The sequence below is a fragment of the Scatophagus argus genome, chromosome 16 (genome assembly GCF_020382885.2).
Source record: "Scatophagus argus isolate fScaArg1 chromosome 16, fScaArg1.pri, whole genome shotgun sequence".
Taxonomy (NCBI): Eukaryota; Metazoa; Chordata; class Actinopteri; family Scatophagidae; genus Scatophagus; species Scatophagus argus.
In genome coordinates, this window is record NC_058508.1 from 9,690,076 (window position 1) to 9,712,445 (window position 22,370).

Consider the following 22,370-nt stretch of genomic DNA (forward strand, 5'->3'; position numbering starts at 1 on the left):
GTAACTGGCCAAACGCAACACATAGTCTGAAATTTGTTTGTGATACCCCCAGAATTAAAGTTCAAGGCACAGAGTTTTTAGAATACACAAGTTCATGACATCTCACAATGAACTTGCTTTTCCTGCAGTGCAGCTCTCCTATCTCTCTGCATAACATGTCTGAGCATGGCCTCCCCCTCCGTCCCTGAAATTCCCCAAATCTTTTGATCATTACAGGAACGACAGCACCAGTATCTGCTTACAAGTTCAGGTGAGGAGATGTGAAATCACGGATGACAGCACAAAATAAAAAAAAAGTGGGCAAAAATGACCAGGATTTGCTCAAATTATCTTCGTATGTCAAAAGGAGACACGTGTCAAAGTGAGAATAATCTGGAAATTCACATCACACTGCCTTGAATAGGTTTCTGTTCTGGTGAAAACCAGGCTTGTTGGAACATTTCAGATGCGGCTCAGCCTGTCACAGCATTGTTTGTCACATTCCTCCTGAACAATACAGTAATACACTCTGCTGACTTTGTACTGCATGTATAGAAGGCATGCATGACTTGTTATCATATTTCTGGCCTTGTGGGTCAAAGTTGGGTTTACTTATCTCCACACACCACGTCCCATTTGTCAAATACATACAGGCTAAGAATCCTGCTGCACTCCCACTGATGCATTTGTTCTCCCACTGCCAAGTCATGAGCTACAAACTATGCAACATCAAATCTGGGAAAGACGTGCAAACGTGCTTAAGCAGAAACTGCTTATGTCACTCACTTTGTACCACCTGTGAGTTATTATACACTCATATGATTTAGTGTCACACACCATATAATACTGATGGCCAACCTCTTAATCCAAACAATGAAGCACAATGAAAGTAATCCTAGAAAGGTGTTGGCAAACATGCAGTGCCCAGGTATGACACTCATGCACACAAAGCCACTGCTTTCCCAGCTTAACAAAAGTTAAAAAGAGTGAAATAGTATTGCCATAGGCAGGGGAGAGGCCAGTGAGAGAGAGAGGTGAGGTGAGCGTGGGGTTATGAGCTGGTGCTTTATTAACTCATTTTTACAGCTCTAAAGGTTCCAGGTGAGTGAGAAGGAGATTTTTCTTTTGGTCTTACCAGTCTGTCCAGTTTGTTCTTCCAAGGAAGACAGAGGGCAGGTTGTCGAGCCTTTGGAGCTGTTCACTTGTCGTGGAAACACAGAGGAGTATTGTTGAAGATCATTACTAACAGCTAAATTATCCACAGCTGAACAAGGGCACTCTTTTCCGATTTTGTTTGATCGCTGGTTTTTTGTGGGGTTTTTTGTTTTGTTTTGTTTTGTGGTGGGACCTTGCAGAGACCCAGTAGATCACGGGACATATTTGTGGGGAAGGATGAGCAGTTTTCTCTACCTCGTCCTCCCAGCTCTGGGTGGATATGCTCTCACCTCAGTGTACCTGCTGAAGAATCCGCTCATTCTCCAGAGGAGGAAACGGACAGCCTTTTACTGCAAACACATCTCACACAGAGGAGGTAAGGCAGTGAATGGCAGTCTGCCTGGAGGGAGGGGTACCATGATGATCAGTCCAAATGGCTCAGCGAGTCCAGAAGTACATTGTAAAGAAGATGGGCAGATGTTTGCTATTTAATTATTTTTGTTTCACTTTTTTCACATTTTAGACTCTCATTTCAAAAACATTCCTGTGGTGTGTCTTTTAAGTGCAAAATGCTTTATTAGAGAATGAAAGTAAAAAGTAATTCTTTCAAGGAGCATGTTGCAAAGAGAAAGCAGATGTTTGATTGCTAACCTCGTCATGTGCTGCAGGGAGGATTGACTCAGCGTGTCTCTGGCTACTGAAACATCTGCCAAAATCTTTAATAATATGACCAGTGGGAGACTTACAGTATGTTGTTAGATCAGTGTTTTTATTATTCACTGTTTCCTCCTCACCTACAGTAGAAACAGAGATGCCATATTCTCAGACAGGTTAGCTTCAACCAAAGCTTTGTCATGACGTGCTTTTCTCTGCGTTTTCATGTCCCTCTGCTGCCATCATCAACCTTCTGTTTGTTGCCAGGATGTGGGGAGAGGATAGAAAGCACGATGGAGGCGTTCACACAGTAAGTGCCAAACTACAGAGGTGAGCTGCTCTTCTCAGAACAGAAAGAGAAACAGAGTGATTTTGGTTAAAAAAAAAAAAAAAAAAAAAAAACGTTTTCACTTTAGTTTCTTTGTGCTAATTACATTTATCAGCCTCTAAATGTCTCTTGGCTTGACACACGGATGTATTTCCCGTTTTCTTTTGCAGAATAACCAGGACTGTTTGAAAGTGATGTAAAATTTGACTTGAATTGTTGTTCACTTAATGTTTACAATGGCTTATTCAAACATGTGGAAGTTAAGTTTATGTGAAAAAACATTGTTAGAAAATGCATTTAATGACAATATAAAATCATTAACCTTTCTGATTTCACAAGGGTTAAGGATCAGCTCTTAGAATGGGAATTATTTACAAAAGCATCATAGCCAATAAAATGGCAGAGACAGCTCTTGTGTGAGGTCTTTACAGCCTCTTTCAGCATTCAGAAGAATGAGACAAACCCAAACTTTGATGCTCACGTGTCCAACAGATGGAAATAATAACACATAAGGGGTTTACAACAACCATGAAAGCTGATTTTTCTCTGTAAGGACCAGAGCACTAAGTTGACTGACAGCAAGTTAGAGCGGTCAGTTTGGTTAAGAAAGCTGGAAGAGCAGAAGTGTACAAAAGCTTTCATTGTACACATAACACATATTCTCATTTTGTTTATCTTTTCTCCATTTGTCTCCAGTGCGGTGGAGCAAGGCACACAGATGCTGGAGCTGGACTGTCACTTGACGCGTGACGGATACGTGGTGGTGTCACATGATGAGAATCTGCTGAGGCAGACTGGTCATGATGTCACCATCTCCTCACTCAAGCTACAGGTGGGAGGACAGATCTTACATGGCTGCTGGTTTGGACAAAGTTCAAACAGGGTGGTTTCCTGGATTATTAGTTCAGCACATCATGATGGAATGGAACAGAGCGAGGATGAGATTCTTATCTTGGGCTCAAACATGTAGAACTGGCAATTCTATTTACATGTCATATAAATACTCCTCCTATTTCAAATTAGGCATCTGCTCCAGTTTAATTGCAATGTGCAAAATAGCTGAATGCAAAGCAAAGTGTTCACTTTATATTTACCCAAGACGCCATAAGTCATGTCTCATCCAACATGACCTCTCTGAGGTTTTCTCAGATGCAGATATGGTTTCTGAGTAGGGGTAACAGGAATATCTCAATTGATATTATAATAATTAACTAATTTAACTCCAGTCAAATTCAATTCTCTTAGGAGTTGCCTCTGTATAAGGAGAGACTGGCGGTGACATTTTATGCAGGTGAGTTCTTCTCCTCATTCTCTCATTCTCAATCATTAACATAAAGAAGTAGGTCAATGGGAGTGTGTGTGTGTTTGTTTGTGTGTGTCTGTGTCTGTGTATATTTTGTAATTTTTGTTTTCACGCCTCTCTCCCTCAGGTCATTACAGCACTGGTTCAGACAGGAAGTTCGCTCTGCTGGAGGACCTGTTCAGGAAGTTTCCCCAAATGCCTGTCAGCATTGAGATTAAAGAGAACAACAGCCAGCTGATAGAAAAGGTACAGTAGACCTGAGCAACTACCAGAGAATTTCAGCAAATCCCCAATGGTATGAAAGAATTTCCAAAATATGACATAATGATTCCCCGTGCCCTCCTCCTTCACTCCTGGATCCTCTGAACCTCCATTAACCATTAAACTGTGACACAGTATTTGCAAAACACATTACAGATATTACATACAGCATTGCCAAAAACTAATAGATGAGAACTCAGTAAACAATAAATCGCAAAACTATCTCATAAAATAAGTAAGATAACCTTCTTGGCTTCCTCTTTAAACGCATGGAGGAAAGTAACTAGAACTAACCAAGCATATTGGAGTTTCTTATTGCTGTGGTTCTCGGGTTTTTAGGTAACGATGATGGGATTTAAATTGCAGTCACTGTTTGTCTTGGCACTGTGCCAAGTAAAACACAAGCAAATTAAGAAAACGTCTTTGTCAGTTTGCTGACATATGCACTGCAAACACACACAACACAATCAAATACAGGAAGTCAGTTCATCCTGCCTATGAGCATTTTTCCAATATTTAGTCTTCCTCGAGTAGGATGGTGCATTTACTGCCCTGTATTGCTCCCTGTATAGCAGTGTCTGTGATGGTCCTCTTTGTAACAGTACCAGTATTTACTTTGCAATGCTTGCATGTATCTGTCTTGTTTCACATAAGCTGCACTTTATGATTTTGATTTGATACACCTTCATATCTCATCATTTCATCTGTGACCCTCCCTTATTTTGTGTGTGTAGGTGTCAGACTTGGTTAGACGCTACAATAGGGAGGAGATCACCGTCTGGGCTTCTGTGGACTCAACGATCATGAAGGAATGCTGCAAAACGGTACATGAACCACCTGGGGGAGACAAAGTTACTTGTGCAGCATTTGACTGTAAATTCACAGACTTGGCCCTTCTATTATACACATTCCTTGATCTAAATGGGTGAAATTAAACTGTAAACTGTGCAATAAAAACTGTCTCTCTCTCTCTCTCTCTCTCTCTCTCTCTCTCTCTCTTTGTAGAACAGCTCCATGCCATACAGCTTCTCTCTGAAACGAGGTGTGCTGCTTCTGTTTCTCTTCTACACCGGCCTACTGCCCTTTGTGCCGCTTGGAGAAAGTTTACTGCAGTTCTACCTGCCACGTATCATCAACAGGTGTGGTTGAAAGGCATGTGTGTCTGTGCATGTTGACTCCCTGTGTGTATTCATGTATGTGTCATTACACAAGTAGGAAGATGTTCTTCATCTCTGCCCAAGCGATACCACAGCTGTCTTCATGTCTACGCCCACTGTTTTGTGATGTTCGTTGATTTGTCTGTAGGTCACCCTGTACATTCATTTAGATTTTTCCTGTCTAATCTTATGTTTGCTATGAGATTAACATCTCACAGCGCAAACGTGTCTGCTCCTTCTTTCTTCGTCTCTGTGTGTTGAAGGACATTCATCCCTGAGGATCCTATCATGAGGAACAGGCTGGTCGTCTCTTTGCTGGAAAAGTGAGTTGTCCTTTTACGCAGAATGACAACATTTTGGTATTTGGGATACACTGATGCAATTCATTTAGCGACAAGGTCAAATTCTGGATTATTTTTTACTGCTGCTTGTGTAAAAACTGAATTATTCATATATTCATTTATGCTGTCATTCCAGAGTAACAATGAGGAAGAGTCTTTTTAAACACCTTGCAGCCCGGGGAATCCAGGTATGAAACCATCAGCAGTCCCAAATTTACATCCTTCCTGTGGCTGAGATACAGCTCCCACGTCACTCTCAACATCAAGGCAAACTTCATGTCACTACCATCTGTTGGCACAACAGACAGTTTGCCATCACATCCCGTGTTTCATGAATCTGAACACGGATGCATCAGTAAAAGGAAAAACCTCAAATTATAATTCATAGATGCAAAAAGAGAGAGAATTTTAAATTAAGGTTTTTTTCTTTGCAAATACTTTTCACTGCATCATCAACTATACAACATAATATAATCCAAGCACTTTTGAGTTTAATGTGCATTACACTTCAGTATTTCACTTTAGATAAACAGTTTAGCTTGCAGAGCCGTGACAAGTGTCTTGAATGCATCACCTCAGTCTCGATGTGAGTAATCTCTGCTGGGATGAGATCACCCTCATCGTCAGACCATGAGTGGTCAGTGAATAGTTTGAGCATGAAAACAATTGAAGTCATATGCTGTATGACTTTGTCAGCTGCAGAGGAAATCGCTGCATTTAAACACTTGAGTAATTCTGAGGTTGTGACCAACTTAAGGTCTTTCCTGTATCCACATAAAAACAGATGGATGAGATTTCCTCCACTTCTGGAAAAAACCATAACCCTAACACTGAAAATGTTATAAGACAATTATGTGTGTTATGGTATATGTGTGATAAAGAAGGAAATATTCGCCTAAAATGCAAAGTAAATCTAATGACAAAACAATCCTTCATATAATAATAGACAATGTGTAAAATAACCGTATAAAACCACTGTATGTTGGTATAACATAGAAGAATATCACAACGCTGCTGACATGGCATAAACACTATATGTTATGAACATGACATGTTCCAAGGTCTTACTTTAAGCAGGTGTCTGCCCTAGTTTGGTTGTCATCTGTCACCCTCCAAATTTAGGAGTCTGACTTCCATTGATGGTCATTGTAGGTCCCACAAAAACTGCAGGATGGATGACAGAGAACAGAACACCATCTGATTTTAACTTTCAACCTTGTTTTGTTTGCTTTACACTCCAAATGTTTGTTTTGCTTTTTTCCCCAAAATTGTGTACTGTTATTCTGCATTGTGACATTACTTGTGTTTTAGGTCAGCAGGACTCCAAAGATGCAAAACTCCAATAACAGAAATCCAAATAGATTTCTGTGGAATTTGAGAGGGAATCACCAATTACAGATATAGAGTCAAAACAAACCAAACAGAAATAAAATGTTGTTAGGAAACAAAATCATGTTGATGAGCTCTGTTAAAGTTAGGAAATATCTTAAGGTATTAAGCTGCTGAAGCTAAGTGTTTTGTGCTGTCTCCTTGGGTCTCCCAGGTCTCCCATGTCCCTAACAGACTAATTTCCTAATCTTACACCTTTAATTGTAGGTGCATTTGTTTGTGTGCAATGAAGATGAAGACATCAAGTGTGCATTTGAAGTGGGGGCCACAGGGGTGATGAGTGACTATCCATCAGTTCTGTCAAGCTACCTCCGCAGAAACAGAAGTCAGGACTGAGCCCAAACACATCTACAAATAACAGCATTTGATAACTCAGGAACGGAAATGACTAATGAGGAAAGATGTGAAACCGAAGTGCATACAATTGGTGTTGTTTTTTCGACTGTGACAAGATTAATCAGTGAGTTGACATCTGAAACACCAATCAATGGGAACAAAACTATTTGTTAACTCTTCAATCTCAATCCTTAGTCACAGATGACAGAATTATCTGCAGTCAATTCACTTTTATGGTCTGTGAGACACAGTGTTTTAAGAAACAATCATTGATTATTCTTGGAAACAGACCCGAATTTAACAAATTATAAAAACAATAACACAAAACAGTTACAGGGTTGATGATGTTTCACATTAGAATATGTTTCTGAGCATGTATGAAAGTGTGTTGTATCAGTGTGTTGATGTTTACATAAGTGTTACCAGGGGGATGTGTACGTGATGTGGAGGGGAATATGATATGAAATTAGTGAAGTAACTGAATAAAAATTTAAGAAAAGAATGTTCAAATACACACACGCATGTACATAAGATTATAATAAATAATATCTTCTGTTATTTGGCTTGTGGAGGTGTTCAGTGCAGACTGGCAGTCTGGTGGGTTGAATTTGAATCAATGAGAACAGATAAGGTTATTTAGAGAACATTAATATTTATAAACAATAGCTAATCTGTCTATAACTGATTTTGGTAAGCTCATTGTTTCTCATAAGATCACTGATTTGGGCAGTGTGGTGAAGTTTAGACTGAACCACCCTGACAGCCTGGAGTTAATGTGGATCTGTGGATATATAGGCTGCTGCATCCCAGCTGTTGATCCCTAGTGGATAAACAGTGGACTTCATCCAGTTTGCAACTGTTATTGTGATGCTACAAAGCCAAATTTCCAATTCACCTTATGAAAGACTTTTCAGCATCAAGGGAGATGAATAATGTATAAAACTCAACAGTTTGCATGCATCACTGGATGAGTGTATACCTTTAATAACACTGGTTTGATGCAGATGCATTGTGCCTTACTTAAGTTTTTAATGTGTGTGTTGAGTGAAATGGGATAGTAGCTGGCTGGTAGAAATCTTTGTTGGGTTTCAAAAAAGGTGAGATTGTGGCAGCATTTACGTTTGTTACAGGTAGTTTGGTTTCATTATATTTTTCAGTCTGTGAAGAAGTGGTTCCTGAATGAACTCATGTTTATAGCCAGAGTGAATATTTAACCAGCTGGACTCACCTGACATCACATTTCTCATGCTAAGAGGATAAGCGTGACTTTGTTATGACAATGTCTGTATTATTTTCTGACAATATTTGATGGGTTTGAGTAAGTGCTGGATTTTATAAATAAAATATCTGGACAGTTCGACTGAGTTTAGGATTTTAGATTCTTTTTTTGTGGTATTAGAATTAACACAAACATGGAGTTTGAAAATAAAGAAATCATATCCTTAGTGAGACTACAACTATATCCATCCATGTGAATACGATGTTATAAATGTAGTGTCTAGACTAGGTTGTCCATCTGTGTTTAATACAGCCCCTCATCTACTACACATGCATGTATACAGAGGCTTTACATGCAGTAAGCTTCACCTGTGTGCTTGTTTTCCCAGTTCAAAGTCCAGCCACACTCCTGTGATAATAATCAACCAGTATGTTGGTGAAACAAAGGCTGTATTTTTCTGACCTGCTTGGCTGTGCCTTGCCGTGTGACAAATAAGTTAATATAAGTGGATCAGTGCTGAGGTCTCTAATACTGTAGATGCAAAGGCTGGAATACGTGACCCAGAGGAGAAAGTAAGCTCTTGTGATCATATGGCGCTGTAGCTGCCACTGAGGAGACAGAGGGCATAATATTTTTGGGACTCCAGAGGTTTTCCTGGAAACTTCTGATGGAGATTTTTCCCCATTTTCCAACATATATAGTCCAAATGATTACTCAAGGCAAAATCAATAAATTAAGTAATTTGAAGTAAACATTGGTGAAATGTTTATTGCTCTTACTAGGCTAATTTAGACCTCTTGATACAGGCTTGCATATAACATACACATACATGCAAAGAAGTCACCTCCCCATCATTACCACTCAAGAACATTCAAGATTTCCTGAATCTATTTGTTCCCAGGGTGTCCGTGTGATCAGTCTGTGGCAAATGTGAGTCACTTTTCTCCCAAATCGCCGAGCAGGGCCTGATAACCCACTAACAGCACTTCTGGTCCTGTACCAACTATCAGACTGATAGCTATAAAGGGCTCGTGTGAAGTTCAATCCCATTGGTTGACCCACATTCTCAACGTCACCTGCAGGTTCCTATTGGTCGAAAACGATTTGTTTTGCACTTCTCAGACTTCCTCCTTTGCGTGTTTTCATAAACAAACCACTTTTCTCCCGCCGGGGCCGCCGCTCGGTCATCCTGTGTACTTGTCGCCATTCTCTGATGTGAGTTTCTGTTTTAACGATAGTCGAGGAGGAAATTTTTAAAGGCTGTTTTAGATTCAAAAAAGAGACGCGGGTAAACGGGCCCTGCTGCAACAACCACAGGCTTGTCTGCGTTTGTCATTATTGTCCGAGCCGTCAGCGCGTGGTCGAGTGTTTGAACAAGCCGACCTGTCGACCACATACCTCCTTTAATCGTAAGCTTTTCAACCGTCAGTCACATTCGGCTGCTGGGCAGACTGTGCAGAGCGTCTCCTTTATCAGGTGAGTCGACAGGCAAATTGCATTGCGCATCTGAGCTGCGGTGTGTGTTGTGACTGTGAAGCTAGCCAACTAGCTAAGGCGCAAGCTAGGTCAGAGCTAGTGGCCAATCTCTCTGACATATACATCAGGCCGTTTCAGGCCATGTGTGTCATTGTTTGACGACTAGCAGACGGTCAGTAGTGCCTAAATGGGGCAACACACTTTGCAAGGGCTCGAATTGGAGTAAGATTGACTGGTTGCATCTAATGAAGCGAAGATTGTTTAAACTGTTGTGGACCAGGAAGCAATGCTGGTAAACTCTGTTCTAACCTGTTTGCCAGCATTAATATCAATTAATTGTCTTAATTTATACTAAAACATTCTTTGTTAAATGTTACCTTGGCTGTAGGTCAGTCTCTGGACAATAGAAGGATACTTGATCGCATGATTACAGCAGATTGTTTGTTGGGGCTGCAATTCAGATATGTTCAAAATAAATCTGGCTAATGCTATAGAGCACCATTAAAGAATTTAAAAGAAAATAGAAGAGATGATGATCATAATGAATCATAATGTTACTAAATATAGTCAAATCTGTTAGATACAAATTCTAAATTATGGCCCCTATAACTTTGACCTACCAGCTCATACTAACTCTTCACATCCTTTTTTCCCTTTTCCTGATGGAAATGGGTCTCAGAATTTTTAAATTAATCAACATGAAGAGCCCAGAGATGTGTTTTATTATGGGAGAATGCTTTGTAGTGTTTTTTTGCTGCTGTCAGATATGTTAAAAGCTCACGTCAACATCCTCAGTCTCCTCGTCGCTAGAGATAAATGCAATCGAAACCTAAAGCCCTTATACATATGTATGGTTAACCATCCTCTGTGCTTGAATGAATAATTGGTGCACAACAGCATACTACAATCCTGCTTCCTCTTACTTTCTTTTACCTCAGATATGGTGAAACTGACAAAGGCCAAGACATTCCAGGCTTACCTGGACTCCTGCCACCGTCGCTACAGCTGCGTGCACTGCCGCGCCCATCTGGCCAACCATGATGATCTTATCTCCAAGGTGAGTATGCTGCCACTCTTGGTTGTTAATAATCATTTAATGACCATCATCATCATCACCATCTCACTGTCGTAGCACAAGGAGACATACTGGAAAAACTGGAACGACACAAGACTAACGAGATCTCCCAAATTTAGAAGGCATTTTGGAAGTATTTTGCAAAGCTGTAAATATTCTAATTAATATCATGTTGTGTTTGATCTACTTGTCAAGTGGACACACACATTTTTTTTTTCTGATTTCATTTTCCATGTGTCCTAGTCTTTCCAAGGCAGTCAGGGCCGAGCCTACCTCTTCAACTCTGTGTGAGTATATTATTTTTAAATATCACCAAATGTTACCACACTGAATGTACAAAATGGATATTGTTTTCATAGATGTCCAGTTTTATCTTGATCCCTGTAGTCACTGTGAAAAATAGGGGTGAGAATCTCTTGGCACATCATGATTTTATTTGAATCTGATTCAGAAGGCTACCATGAGGTGATAAAACAATGCATCTTGATGCATTAAAATTTGATTTCTGTACATAATTATTATTATTCTCACTGTGTGACTACTTGCTACATTTAAAACATTGTCTATTTGTAATAACTGATAATTGATAAAACTCATAGTTTACTTCTCTCTGAAAACAAATACTCAGTATTAGACATGTTTGCACAAACCACATCGTCAACAGACAACTTGATTTGCTTCATAGTGGGACCTTGGGTGAGTTCACTTTCGTCATGCTCCTCCTGGGTTAGTAGGTCAGAAATTCACAGGCTTTCTGAGAGCCTAAGATATGTACGTTCTTCGATGTACCAACTATCAGCAGGATAGTTCTCCCTTGCGAGCCGGTCCTGCTCAAGGTTTCTTCCTGTTAAAAGGGAGTTTTTCCTTACCACTGTCTGCTTGCTCGGGGGTTCAGGTTCTGGGTCTCTGTAAAGCATCTAGAGGCAGTTTTGATTGTATAAGGTGCTATATAAATAAATTGAAATTGAACTGAACTGAGCCCATTAAATAACTGGCACTTAATCCATCCTCATCTGCGTCCATTCAATTCAAGCCTTGATCTGTTCTGCAGAAGATCTATTCAAATCGTTTAAAAAGACATGCTTCCCATGACTGTTTCATGAGAAGTTATAGCAGTACAGGAATGTAGTTCCTCTTCTGTTTACGGTCACAGTAATCTCGTGGTAAGGAGAATAATTAATGTGAGTTCCTCTGTGAACCATAAAGGAGCTGCCTTTTGACAACACTGTGTTTGTTTTCAGGGTGAATGTCGGCTGTGGTCCTGCAGAGGAGAGGCTGCTGCTCACAGGACTTCATGCAGTAGCTGACATCTACTGTGAAAACTGTCACACCACGCTGGGCTGGAAATATGTAAGTGTGTCCACCTGCAAATAAAACACTGGCTTGTTCACCTTCAAACTAGTTTTCGATGAAGAGCATTAAAGCTGTTTCCACCATGCATTCCTATGGTGTAGGTTTTGATTTAGGGTTAGGCATCAGATTTCACAGGTTGATGGCACCCTGGTAACATAAGCAGGAAGTATCAAACATGATCACCCTTGTCCTGGTTTACTTGTCTTCCCTAATTGTATTTAAATTCTTCACACAACTGGAGTTGCGTGTTATGACAGACTTGGAGTGTCTGGATATTTTTTTTTATAAAACTACTTGTAAATAATGATAGTTTGATTTGAGCTATACTTTATTCTCTAATAACTTTTATACACCCCGCTTTTACAGGAACAAGCCTTTGAGCTGAGTCAGAAGTACAAGGAGGGGAAGTTTATCATCGAGCTGTCCCACATGATAAAGGACAATGGCTGGGACTGAGAGGGAAATCTTCATCTTTCTTCATGACTTTTTCAAAAGTTGCATCCCCTTGACTCGAAAGGGTTCCAGTGTAGCTTCCTCATCCCACGTACAAGCCATTGCTGTGCCACACTTTCACTTCGTACGGCTTTGCCAAGAATAGCATGTGATGCCTTATTTTTTTGTGTTCATCATGTTTTTCCAGCGACCACAACAACTCATTTGCCAATATTGCTATCTCAATTGCTAGTTGTGCTGGGACATGGATTGAATGAGTGCACGGTTTGAGTGTGAACGACTGGGAGGTGTAGTCACACAGGCACGTGTGCATGTTGGATTTTAAAGCGTGTGTTTGAGTGATGAAACCCTTATCACCCTTATCGACCGCTAAACATGCTCTGTGGGGGCGAGGCCAGAGCAAGTAATGAAATAATGACCTTACACATCAGGTGCAGGTATTTGGGTTTTCCTTTTTGCGTTTAAGGTGCACAGTTAGACATATCGGCCCAAACCAAGTGAAGTATTTCGGCCTGTTTTAACCCATAGATCATTTTCAAGTGATGCAAGGGTATGGGAGTGCTTATAGCAATGGGAGGGTTTTTTTTAAAATCAGTGAAATCCATTTTTTTATGGTAAGATCAATGACACTTGTTCATATTGTGCCACAGGCAGTCAGGATGCTGAAATAACATCACAAAATTCTCCTGCAGTAATTCTTAAATCTGGAGTATGATTGTTTTCTGCTTATAGATATACAGGTGTGTGTGTCTAGGCAGCACGTGCTGAGATGTCTTAAGCTCAATGGTGTTGAGAAGCATTAGTTTGAGATTCACATCTAGAATTGTCACTGCACAGCTGTGATATCCTTTATCCTTTACTCGATGCTGACGAGATCTGTCCTTTATGTGTTTGTGTATAACCTAACACTGAGCTGTCCTCACAGATACATTTACTCAATCGTGTTAGAGCAAAGTGTGATTAAGATTATGTAGCATATTTATGGTGATTTTTTTTTAATGTCTGCTTCTTTGATTAAAAGTACATTATTTTAACCTAATCTTTCATTAAAGAACAGTCTGTATGTAACTTGTGTACTTCAGTTTTCTTTTGCTTATGATGTCTTACTTTGTGTCACACACACCCACAACAACAAACTTTTCTTCAAAATTCAAGTTTGATCACTACTTGAGAACTGATTATCCTTTACATCATTTACCGAGCATCTGGTGTAATGGTGTTAGTAATGAACTTTCCTCAAGTTCACAGTTTTTAATTTATTATGAAAGTGTGTAGTTTAAGCATGTTAGCAGAACTCTGATTTACAGGGAGAAAGAAATCCAACAGGATGTCCTCACTGGTCAGTAAAATAGGCAGCAGAAGGTGATGTAGGTACTGTCAAATTATTGTTATACTGGTACTATATATTATAATTTTGTTAGATTATTAGTTTTAGCTAGGTGTACTACAAAAACAGGCACTTTAATGCTACATGTAGAACATACAGTAAAAGAACTTGCAGATGATAAAATTTTCATGCCTTGGATGAACAACACAATCTATAATCTGTCCAATCACCCACATCTTGACTGGTGCAATATTAGCATAATTCAAAAGAAAAGCAAAGTAATTGTATACATCTAAAAGTTAAATACATTTTGTCCTCTTCCTGTAAAGAAATGGCGATCACACTTGAAGTAGGCATGGGTCACATGAATGAGCTCTGACCAGCACAAGTGCAGAGGCTGCTGACAGTCATGTGTGTGCAGTGCATTTTCTGCTGTCTGCTCTGCTTTCACTTTTCATTCCTGAAAAACTCTTGTACAAGTTTGTACTTTAAGGGCATTTTTATGATACAATTGTCCAAGTTAAAGGTATTACTGATTGACAAATACTGGGAAACTTTACAAAAGTAGCAAATTATTTTCGCTAATTATTTGTGAACATCATATCAAAATATTAATGACCCTTTTCGCTTCCATACAGGACTTACTAAGGGATTCTGAGGGAGAAATATAAATTTGAAGAAACTATTTTGAGTAAAACAAAGAAAAAAAAATGTGATCAAGTGTTTTGCACAAGTGTTTTGAGCTGAAATGTCCTTTAAGTTGACATCGGAAACACCTATTTATTACAGTGTGACCTTGACAAAAGAAGCTCTAGAATGTGTCTTCAGGACAGGCTACCCAATCAAGACAAGTTTTTAGCATGTTAAAATCCTGAGGGGATTATGTTGGTTTTAAATTAACCTTTCCCTGTCACAGGTTAAAACATACATACCTTTAAATAGCTACTAAGATGGATACGGTGAGTATGCTATACATTGTATTGCTGAGCTTTGTGGTCGTCTCCACATTACTGTGCTTGCTTGTTTGTTGTATTTTTAAGTTATTGGGCAAAACAGTGTTTATGGTTTGTTTTACTAGGCCTATGTATTTGATACCTATAATTAATACGCCAGCGTGTAGTGACAACTAGCGTTTCAACTGCAGTCAGTGCACTTGCAGCAGAACATACCACGACACACACACTGTACAAACCGCTCAAATAATATACTGGGTATTGCAAACTGCGGTGACGCAAGATGTTGTGAAAATTACTATTAAATAGGGATCACTTCTACTAGACATTATGCGGTGCAATAAACAAGAGGGGCTAGATATTTTTATGCGTGTTTGTTTCGAGCACCCCCATGTCCACACAAATGGATCCTTCCCAGATGGTGGATCATGTGACTTTTTCCGTTTCGCCATTTTCCTCTTCTACACCGGTGCTCTTGCTTGTAGCTACGTTGTCGCCCCCTTTCAGTGTTTTAGCTTGTCCAAAGCTGACGGCGGGCAAGAGGAAAATCTAAAAAGAAGATAGTTTGTCTTGTAGCTATATTGCCCCGAGAAAAGTGCAAGAATGTCTTCTGAGGAGAGCCCCGAGTACTCGCCTTTCTTCGCTGTGATGGGAGCCTCTGCGGCCATGGTCTTCAGCGGTAACTACATCAGCTCCTTCAACTGACATTTCAGTCTTTGGTGTTATTCTAACGCAAATTAGTTAGCTTAGCCAGATGTTGAATTCCCGTGACTATATTAGATATCACATCATGGGCCTGTCTTAAGAAAAACGATGTAGGTGTTCGCTGATTTGGTCACAGCTCACACACACACACACACACACACACACACATATACACATACACCTTTCAGGGATGCGAGGCAGAGGCGGGGGAATGCTTGCAACCGACATCAAGCTGCTGACCTCCAGTCTTCACACTGCTAACATTATGGCTAGCTGTCTCCTGTATGAGGGAGGTCATATCGAAGCTGTAATGCCGTTTCCTGGTAGATGCTGATTGGTGACGCAGACCCTCACTGAGGTAGTTGCTGCCCCAGCGAGGCCATCTCTAATCTGTCGTGAGGAAGTCCTTTCACAGTACAGGGAGGTCCAGATGTTCATGAGTTGTAAAATAAATTCTAGTTAAGCTTTGATCCAGCGCATGTTTCCCATTGACCGTAATATAAATTACGTTACAGGAGGGCCAGCATCAAGGCCTAGACAGCAGTGTGATGAATTAAAGGGGAAAATTCATTCATTCCTGTACTACCGCTTATCTCTTTCAGCTTGTGCTGAGAGGTGGATATAGCTGATTGGTCAAAGAGGAAATAACACTGTCCCTACAAACATACTATACATTGTGCTCTTACAATGATTTTTAGGGAAATTAAGTGATTTGAGGATGACATCAAGTAGCATTTTGCCCTTTGGGGTAGTTACAGATTTTTATCTGCCAACAACAGTTCTGATACTCCAAGCTGCCAGACTGAGTGCTGACATCAGTACTCTGATTTTTTCCCCCACAAAATTTAATATCTGCACACCAGGTTGTGTGATTGCTGAGTCTGTAGCCTGCTGTTCTTGAATGAATATAACTGTAGTGGAAATGTAACTATGTTGAAATCAACTTAACTCGTTGGGATTATCCTGCACAAACTTTGGTGTGCTTGAACTGTTGTGCTTCATTCATTTAGGTAACATAAAGACAAAATATAATAGGCTGGAAAAATAATTCAGGTTCTTCTCAATAATGGTTAGAAATATTCCCTTTTCGTCTCACATCATAATTTTGAAAACCTTCACTGCTGTTGATTTATGCTATATATTGTACCAGAAGTCGGATGGAAAACAGTTATGCATAGCACAGCAGTGCCTCAATGCATGACCTTGGCTTTTTTTTTCTTTTTTTTTTTGACAGCATGAGAACCACTGACTACACAAACATTTAGGAAACATCACTTTTTTGGAGTGTACTAAAATATATTGGATATCTTGCAGTGTTGGTCCCATTTGGAGTCTGCTCAGTAGTCATCAGAATTTCTGGGGAAAGATTATTTGATGTGTAGTTTGATTTTCATTTTAATTTACTTTTTTAAGTTTGTTCCATGTCCCATCTGCTAACATTCATTTAGCAGACACACATACTCACTGTACTGCAGACAGTCACCAGTGGGTGATTGAGATGTTTTCGCTTTTCTCAAGTCACTCGTCTTTGTATACAGTCTGTGGTAATAATGTAATGTTCAGCTGGTCCACTCAAATCTAGACTCTGATGAGTATTTATAAATATCATGGGTACATGGGTATCCTGTCTGATTTCAGGCATAGGACAGTTTTAAATTCATATACTGTTGAATTCAATCCATTGAACACATCCTCCCCGACAACTTTTAAATTAAAAACATCCAGTCACTAATACATTGGCTAGTGTTTGTAATGTATGTAATGGTGAATCACTTTCTAAATTATTTCAGACATATTTCTAGCATTTCCATACTGGATTATCTTATTTCTTGTCTGGCCAGTGTTTTGGTGTTATAAATTATTTCCTAGGCATACAGACACCTCAATCTAGTAGTATAATTAGAATTTTATAGCTTGGAATCAGAAAAATATTACCTCTCGGTAAAATCTTCATTGGCGCTGTGATGGTGTCATAACAGTTGTTTGTTGGTTTGGCCTGTAAATAGCTGTTGTAAATAGGCTTGAGCAGCCTATATATATATATATATATATATATATATATATATTTATTCTGAAACTAGTTTCAGAATCACTCTTCAGTTCCTCATCTGTCAGTAGGTGCTGTCATTTTGTTTGTATCTCTGTCCCACGATGTGGTGTTGGCATGTGAAACTGACCAAAATTTCTTATTCCAGCCAGCTGGTGGAAAGTGCAGATGTTTTTTTTGAATATTTCTGAAGATTGACTGATTGAAAGAGATTATTTTATAGATTCAATAGTAATGAGAGAAACATTGTAAATGATTAATTTTCAGGATTTGCAGTTAAACAAAATAAATGTTAAATGTTAATTGCATCTAATTTAAGTATTCTAACTCTAACTCTCTTATTTAACACACTTAAATTTTGACAACAAATGAGTATCTGATCACCTTCTGAGATCTGCAGGCACTTCTCACACTTGTGCGTTGATAATTCAATATTTGACAAATCTGTCTTACAATGAATAAAAGGGGGTTATTTATGTTACAAGCAGCTTAATTAAAAGAGGCATCGTACAGCAAAAATTGTTAATATGTTGTTGTAGTTTTTAAAAAATTATTTAAAGCTGCAGGTGGGCTTATGTTGTACATGGGCTTAATACTGACGATTATCCAGTCTTATGCAAATAAAACTGAAGAGAATATCAGTGTATAAGTAAATTGTTATGTAGAGCCTTTCCCTCCCAGAATATAGGGAAAAGTGTTGCTTGATACAGAGCTGTTAAAATTATTGGAGAAAATGTTGTTTCTTTGTTACACAGTACACACTAACAATTGCTTGTGGTCTAAGCACATAACCTTCAAAAGTGTCAACACACCCACAGTAGCAAGTGAGAAGTGGTATATTGGTGCTGTGTGATTTATTTATTCATTTGCCTCCAGTGGGTGTTTGTGATAAGCTCATGACATCCTTTGTTCAGAGCTGCTTACTGCTGGTCGCCATCAAAGTCATGTATGACAGTCAGTGATTGGCCTTTGTAGACTGATGCTCTCCAGGTGACAAAGAACAATCCTGATCACTGGATTGTCTGTATTTCCTTTTTCATTGAGTTTTAGTGATATAGGTCAGACATCATTGCCCTGTGTTGAATGATGTGAAAGAGGGGATAGATGTGACACAAGTGATTAACTGGCAGATATGCGGCTGGCTATGTGACAAGCAGACTAGACATCGGTGAATCATGAGGCGATGGTGGAACTGAAAATAAAACCCAGGAGCTACCATTTTCTGATTTTGTATTGAAGTGGGCACGGTTATGTTGGGTAGCAAGTCTCCAGAGTTAAAATATTTATCAATAGTTTTTTCAAACGTTTTAAGAGAAAATTTGTGGGGAAACCAGAAAAATTGACGCACTGCCTTGTTTTTCAAGTGCATCTCTCGTTGCTTTGATATTCCACTTAAATTTCTCAATTATTTATTGCTGAAACAAGAGATAACTGGCAGTCGACCTTGTTTTACCGTTTCATCCTTTACCTGCACATCAAATTTCTACTCCATGTTTCGATCAGTCAACTGGATTAATCATTCTCACACAGCTCCAACTGAATCCAGACTTGCTTAGTCTGAGCCATTTGTCAGGAATAGTTTGTAAGCCAAGAGTTAACACTGACTGATCAGGACAGATGAATTAACAGGAACTCTCTTCTCTCTTACTCAGCATTAGGAGCAGCGTATGGGACAGCAAAGAGCGGCACAGGCATTGCTGCCATGTCTGTGATGCGGCCAGAGCTCATCATGAAGTCCATCATCCCCGTGGTCATGGCTGGTATCATAGCCATCTACGGGCTGGTGGTGGCTGTGCTGATAGCAAACAACATCTCTGAGAGAGTCACCCTCTACAAGTAAGTAGCCTGCACATTGTTTATGCTCATGCATTTTACACAAATAACAGAATATCTGGCGAAGTTGAAACACTTGCACAGACATAATGGCTAATCTAATTCTGGCCACCTGATGAATTTAAGCCCAGTATTCACTGCATTTTTATCTCTTGTTTTGATCAACTCAGAGCAACAATAAGAAAAACATTGGTCTTTGGACTGCTAAATGTTTGATTAGTCAATTTGTTTACACAGTATGTCTCGAACATTCATGATGTGCTATTGCCAAGATATTACTAAACAGAGACTCTTGTTTTTGGTTCGCTTCAACAGGAGTTTCCTGCATCTTGGAGCCGGTCTGAGTGTGGGCCTGAGCGGTCTGGCAGCCGGGTTTGCCATTGGCATTGTGGGTGATGCTGGTGTGAGAGGCACTGCCCAACAGCCCCGGCTTTTCGTGGGCATGATCCTGATCCTGATCTTCGCTGAGGTTTTGGGGCTTTATGGCCTCATTGTGGCCCTCATCCTATCTACAAAATAAGTGTCTACATCAAACACCATCTCATTCATTCCACATCAAAGCAGCAAGAACAAATAGGAGATTTTCACCTACTTCCATTATACCCCGTGGGTCTGACAGGAGGGGATGGCAACAGAATCATGTTGGCGGTCGACTTGACAGCTGTTGTCCCCAGTAGATGTGATCTATCCATATTGTTTAAAGCCATCCAGTTGTGTCAGGTCTCGTGCATACAGAACGGGCATGAAGATGTATTGGTTGTTGTGGGATGATGTGTGTGGACAGTTTGCTTGATTTGTTGTCTGATCTTAACCTGTACAGTGATCCAGAGTCCCTCCACTCCCTGTAAATGTAGTAACCAGTCTGTGATGTGAGTGTGAGTATCAACGTTTATCCCTCTGCCCATTCCCCTCCTTTGATTTATGTTTTTATGTTGGTGGTTTTGATCATTCTCTGTTTTGAGACTGCTGAAGAATTGTGCACATTAGTGTTTTGTTTTTTTCATGTTCTTTTCTGGGACCATTTTTGAATCACAGTGGTGAGGAACAAATAAGACATTTTTTTCACTATTTATGGAAAGTTATGAAGATTTTGACTTAATGAAACTAAATGGAATACTGTTTATTGAATACCCTATATACATCAAAATATATAAATTATCTGTGTATAGTTAGATTAATTGCACTGTGGGTAATTGTTCTAAGTGCTTGGAATTCCTCTGGATGTAGTGTGATTATTAATGGAGGATGTCCACATGTTGACATGGAGTTGATTGCCTGTGTGTGTGAGTGTGTGTGTGTGTGCGCGCGTGTGCATGTGTGTGTGAATGACGTGTGCAAGTTGATTTATGTTTAATATGACATTCTCAGACACTAGTATCGTTTACCTGTAGTGCTGCTGTCTTGATATTTTTTTGTTTTGTTGTTGTTTTTTTTCTGTTTAAGGTGAGAGCTCACTGTTCAGCCATGCCTGTCAGATTTCCAAATAAAACTCAACCTCCTCCAGAATCTCATTGTCCCTTTTTTTTTTGTCTGATATTTACCAGGATGACTGAACACTATGAACAGCATTTAGTCTTTTCGGTCTCAAGCATTTTGGTGTTAATGGAAATTGATGAACTAGAGCAGTTACAGTATAGTATGGTTCAGTGCAGTATTCAGTTCAGCAGGTATTTGGTCAAACCAAAGTAGTGGACACATTTTGACATCACAGTGATAGATAAAAAGTCAGGATTACAAAAGTTACTACAGTTCATCGTGAGGAGGATGTGACTCCTTCCTATTCATATTTCAGGGTTCTCACAAGTCTTCAAAATGCTTTAAAATGGTGAATTTGAGGGAAAAAAATCCTTCCTTGAAAGTTCTTAAATGGTTAATAATAGACATGGGTCATTGAAAGTGCTGGAATTGAGATATTTTGTGCAAGAACAGAAGTGAAGTTCTTTTGATATATTTTTACAAAAGATTAGTAAATAGTCTGTGTTCTGCTATTTGCATGCATCTTGCAGTTTCCTGCCATCACTAACAGCACAGCTGAGAGGTGTTCACACATTCAAGATTGTCCCTGATTTTTGTTGTTGTCTGTGAGCTTCTGTAAAGCTTTTGAATTCTCATAAAAAGTTCTGAGTGCTGTAATGGTAATTAACCTTGATATGTGTCTCAAAGTATGCCGTTTTGGGTCCTTGAACTTGGCCATGTCAAGTCCTTGAATTTGTTCTTTAAAAAGGTGTTGGAATCCTGTTATTTTAAGTTAAAGAAATAACACATGACCAGTCCAGGGTGTACCCCGCCTCTCACCCGTAGTCAGCTGGGATTGGCTCCAGCTCCCCCGCGACCCTGACGGATAAAGCGGTATAGAAAATGGATGGATGGATGAAATAACACATGAGAGTTATGAATAGATGTTCTTGCTTTATCTTGAGTTAACTGCCTTGAGCTACAGTGTTCAAACTGTGAAAAACACACACACATAAATAACTGTTTCATGTATGACTGAATGAAAAACTTGCTTTTCAAACAAAGGTACCCACTGACTTTGTAATCAATGGGATCAGTGTATAAATGCACCTACAACATAAAAATGCATTTTACATTAATGTGAGCAAAGACTGTGCTTTTTACTCCACTGCACTACATTTAACTTTTATAGTTTTTAGGTAATTTTCAGATTGGGATGTACATACAAAACATATGAACAGTTTATAAAAATTATGCTTTGTTATAGATGCAACAGCAGTACATGATGTATATAGGAAGCTTTTTTGAAGCCGATAAATATAGTAAGTGTTGCCTTTAACCAGCTACAACATTAATAAGTCTTATATGTTAATTCATCAGCAATGAAAAGTCCCCAAAATAAAAACATTGAACTGACGAAGAGCATTCTGCTTAATGAAGGTTTTTATTTTTGATATTTTAAAGGACAGAATTTCATTCAACAATATTTAGGTGCCCACATGTACACTGAAATTACATCTGTTACCCTAACAAGGGGAATAAAAGCAAATTTTTGCACCACAACACTTAGA

At 39.3% G+C, this 22,370-nt stretch overlaps 3 protein-coding genes across 4 annotated transcripts; all 3 read left to right on the forward strand.

Annotated features, from left to right (window-relative positions):
- Positions 1–1,057: 1,057 nt before the first annotated feature.
- gdpd3a (glycerophosphodiester phosphodiesterase domain containing 3a) lies at positions 1,058–8,260 on the forward strand. The gene is made up of 10 exons (XM_046414844.1): positions 1,058–1,510; positions 2,056–2,098; positions 2,813–2,948; positions 3,362–3,407; positions 3,547–3,665; positions 4,415–4,504; positions 4,686–4,819; positions 5,101–5,160; positions 5,315–5,366; positions 6,775–8,260. Exons 1-10 carry the CDS (start codon positions 1,372–1,374, stop codon positions 6,901–6,903), a joined length of 948 nt encoding a protein of 315 aa, XP_046270800.1. The 5' UTR covers positions 1,058–1,371; the 3' UTR covers positions 6,904–8,260.
- Positions 8,261–9,236: 976 nt separating this feature from the next.
- Positions 9,237–13,547, forward strand: ypel3 (yippee-like 3). 2 transcript variants are annotated; one of them, XM_046414846.1, is made up of 5 exons: positions 9,237–9,598; positions 10,537–10,655; positions 10,917–10,960; positions 11,915–12,023; positions 12,393–13,547. In XM_046414846.1, the coding sequence occupies exons 2-5, from the start codon at positions 10,539–10,541 to the stop codon at positions 12,480–12,482; spliced, it is 360 nt and encodes a 119-aa protein (XP_046270802.1). In that variant the 5' UTR covers positions 9,237–9,598; positions 10,537–10,538; the 3' UTR covers positions 12,483–13,547. The 2 variants fall into 2 exon arrangements, with proteins under 2 accessions (XP_046270802.1, XP_046270803.1); XM_046414847.1 differs by having other exon boundaries at positions 9,266–9,337.
- Positions 13,548–15,198: 1,651 nt separating this feature from the next.
- On the forward strand, positions 15,199–20,850 carry atp6v0ca (ATPase H+ transporting V0 subunit ca). The gene is made up of 3 exons (XM_046414845.1): positions 15,199–15,438; positions 19,164–19,347; positions 19,660–20,850. The coding sequence occupies exons 1-3, from the start codon at positions 15,363–15,365 to the stop codon at positions 19,862–19,864; spliced, it is 465 nt and encodes a 154-aa protein (XP_046270801.1). The 5' UTR covers positions 15,199–15,362; the 3' UTR covers positions 19,865–20,850.
- Positions 20,851–22,370: the final 1,520 nt, after the last annotated feature.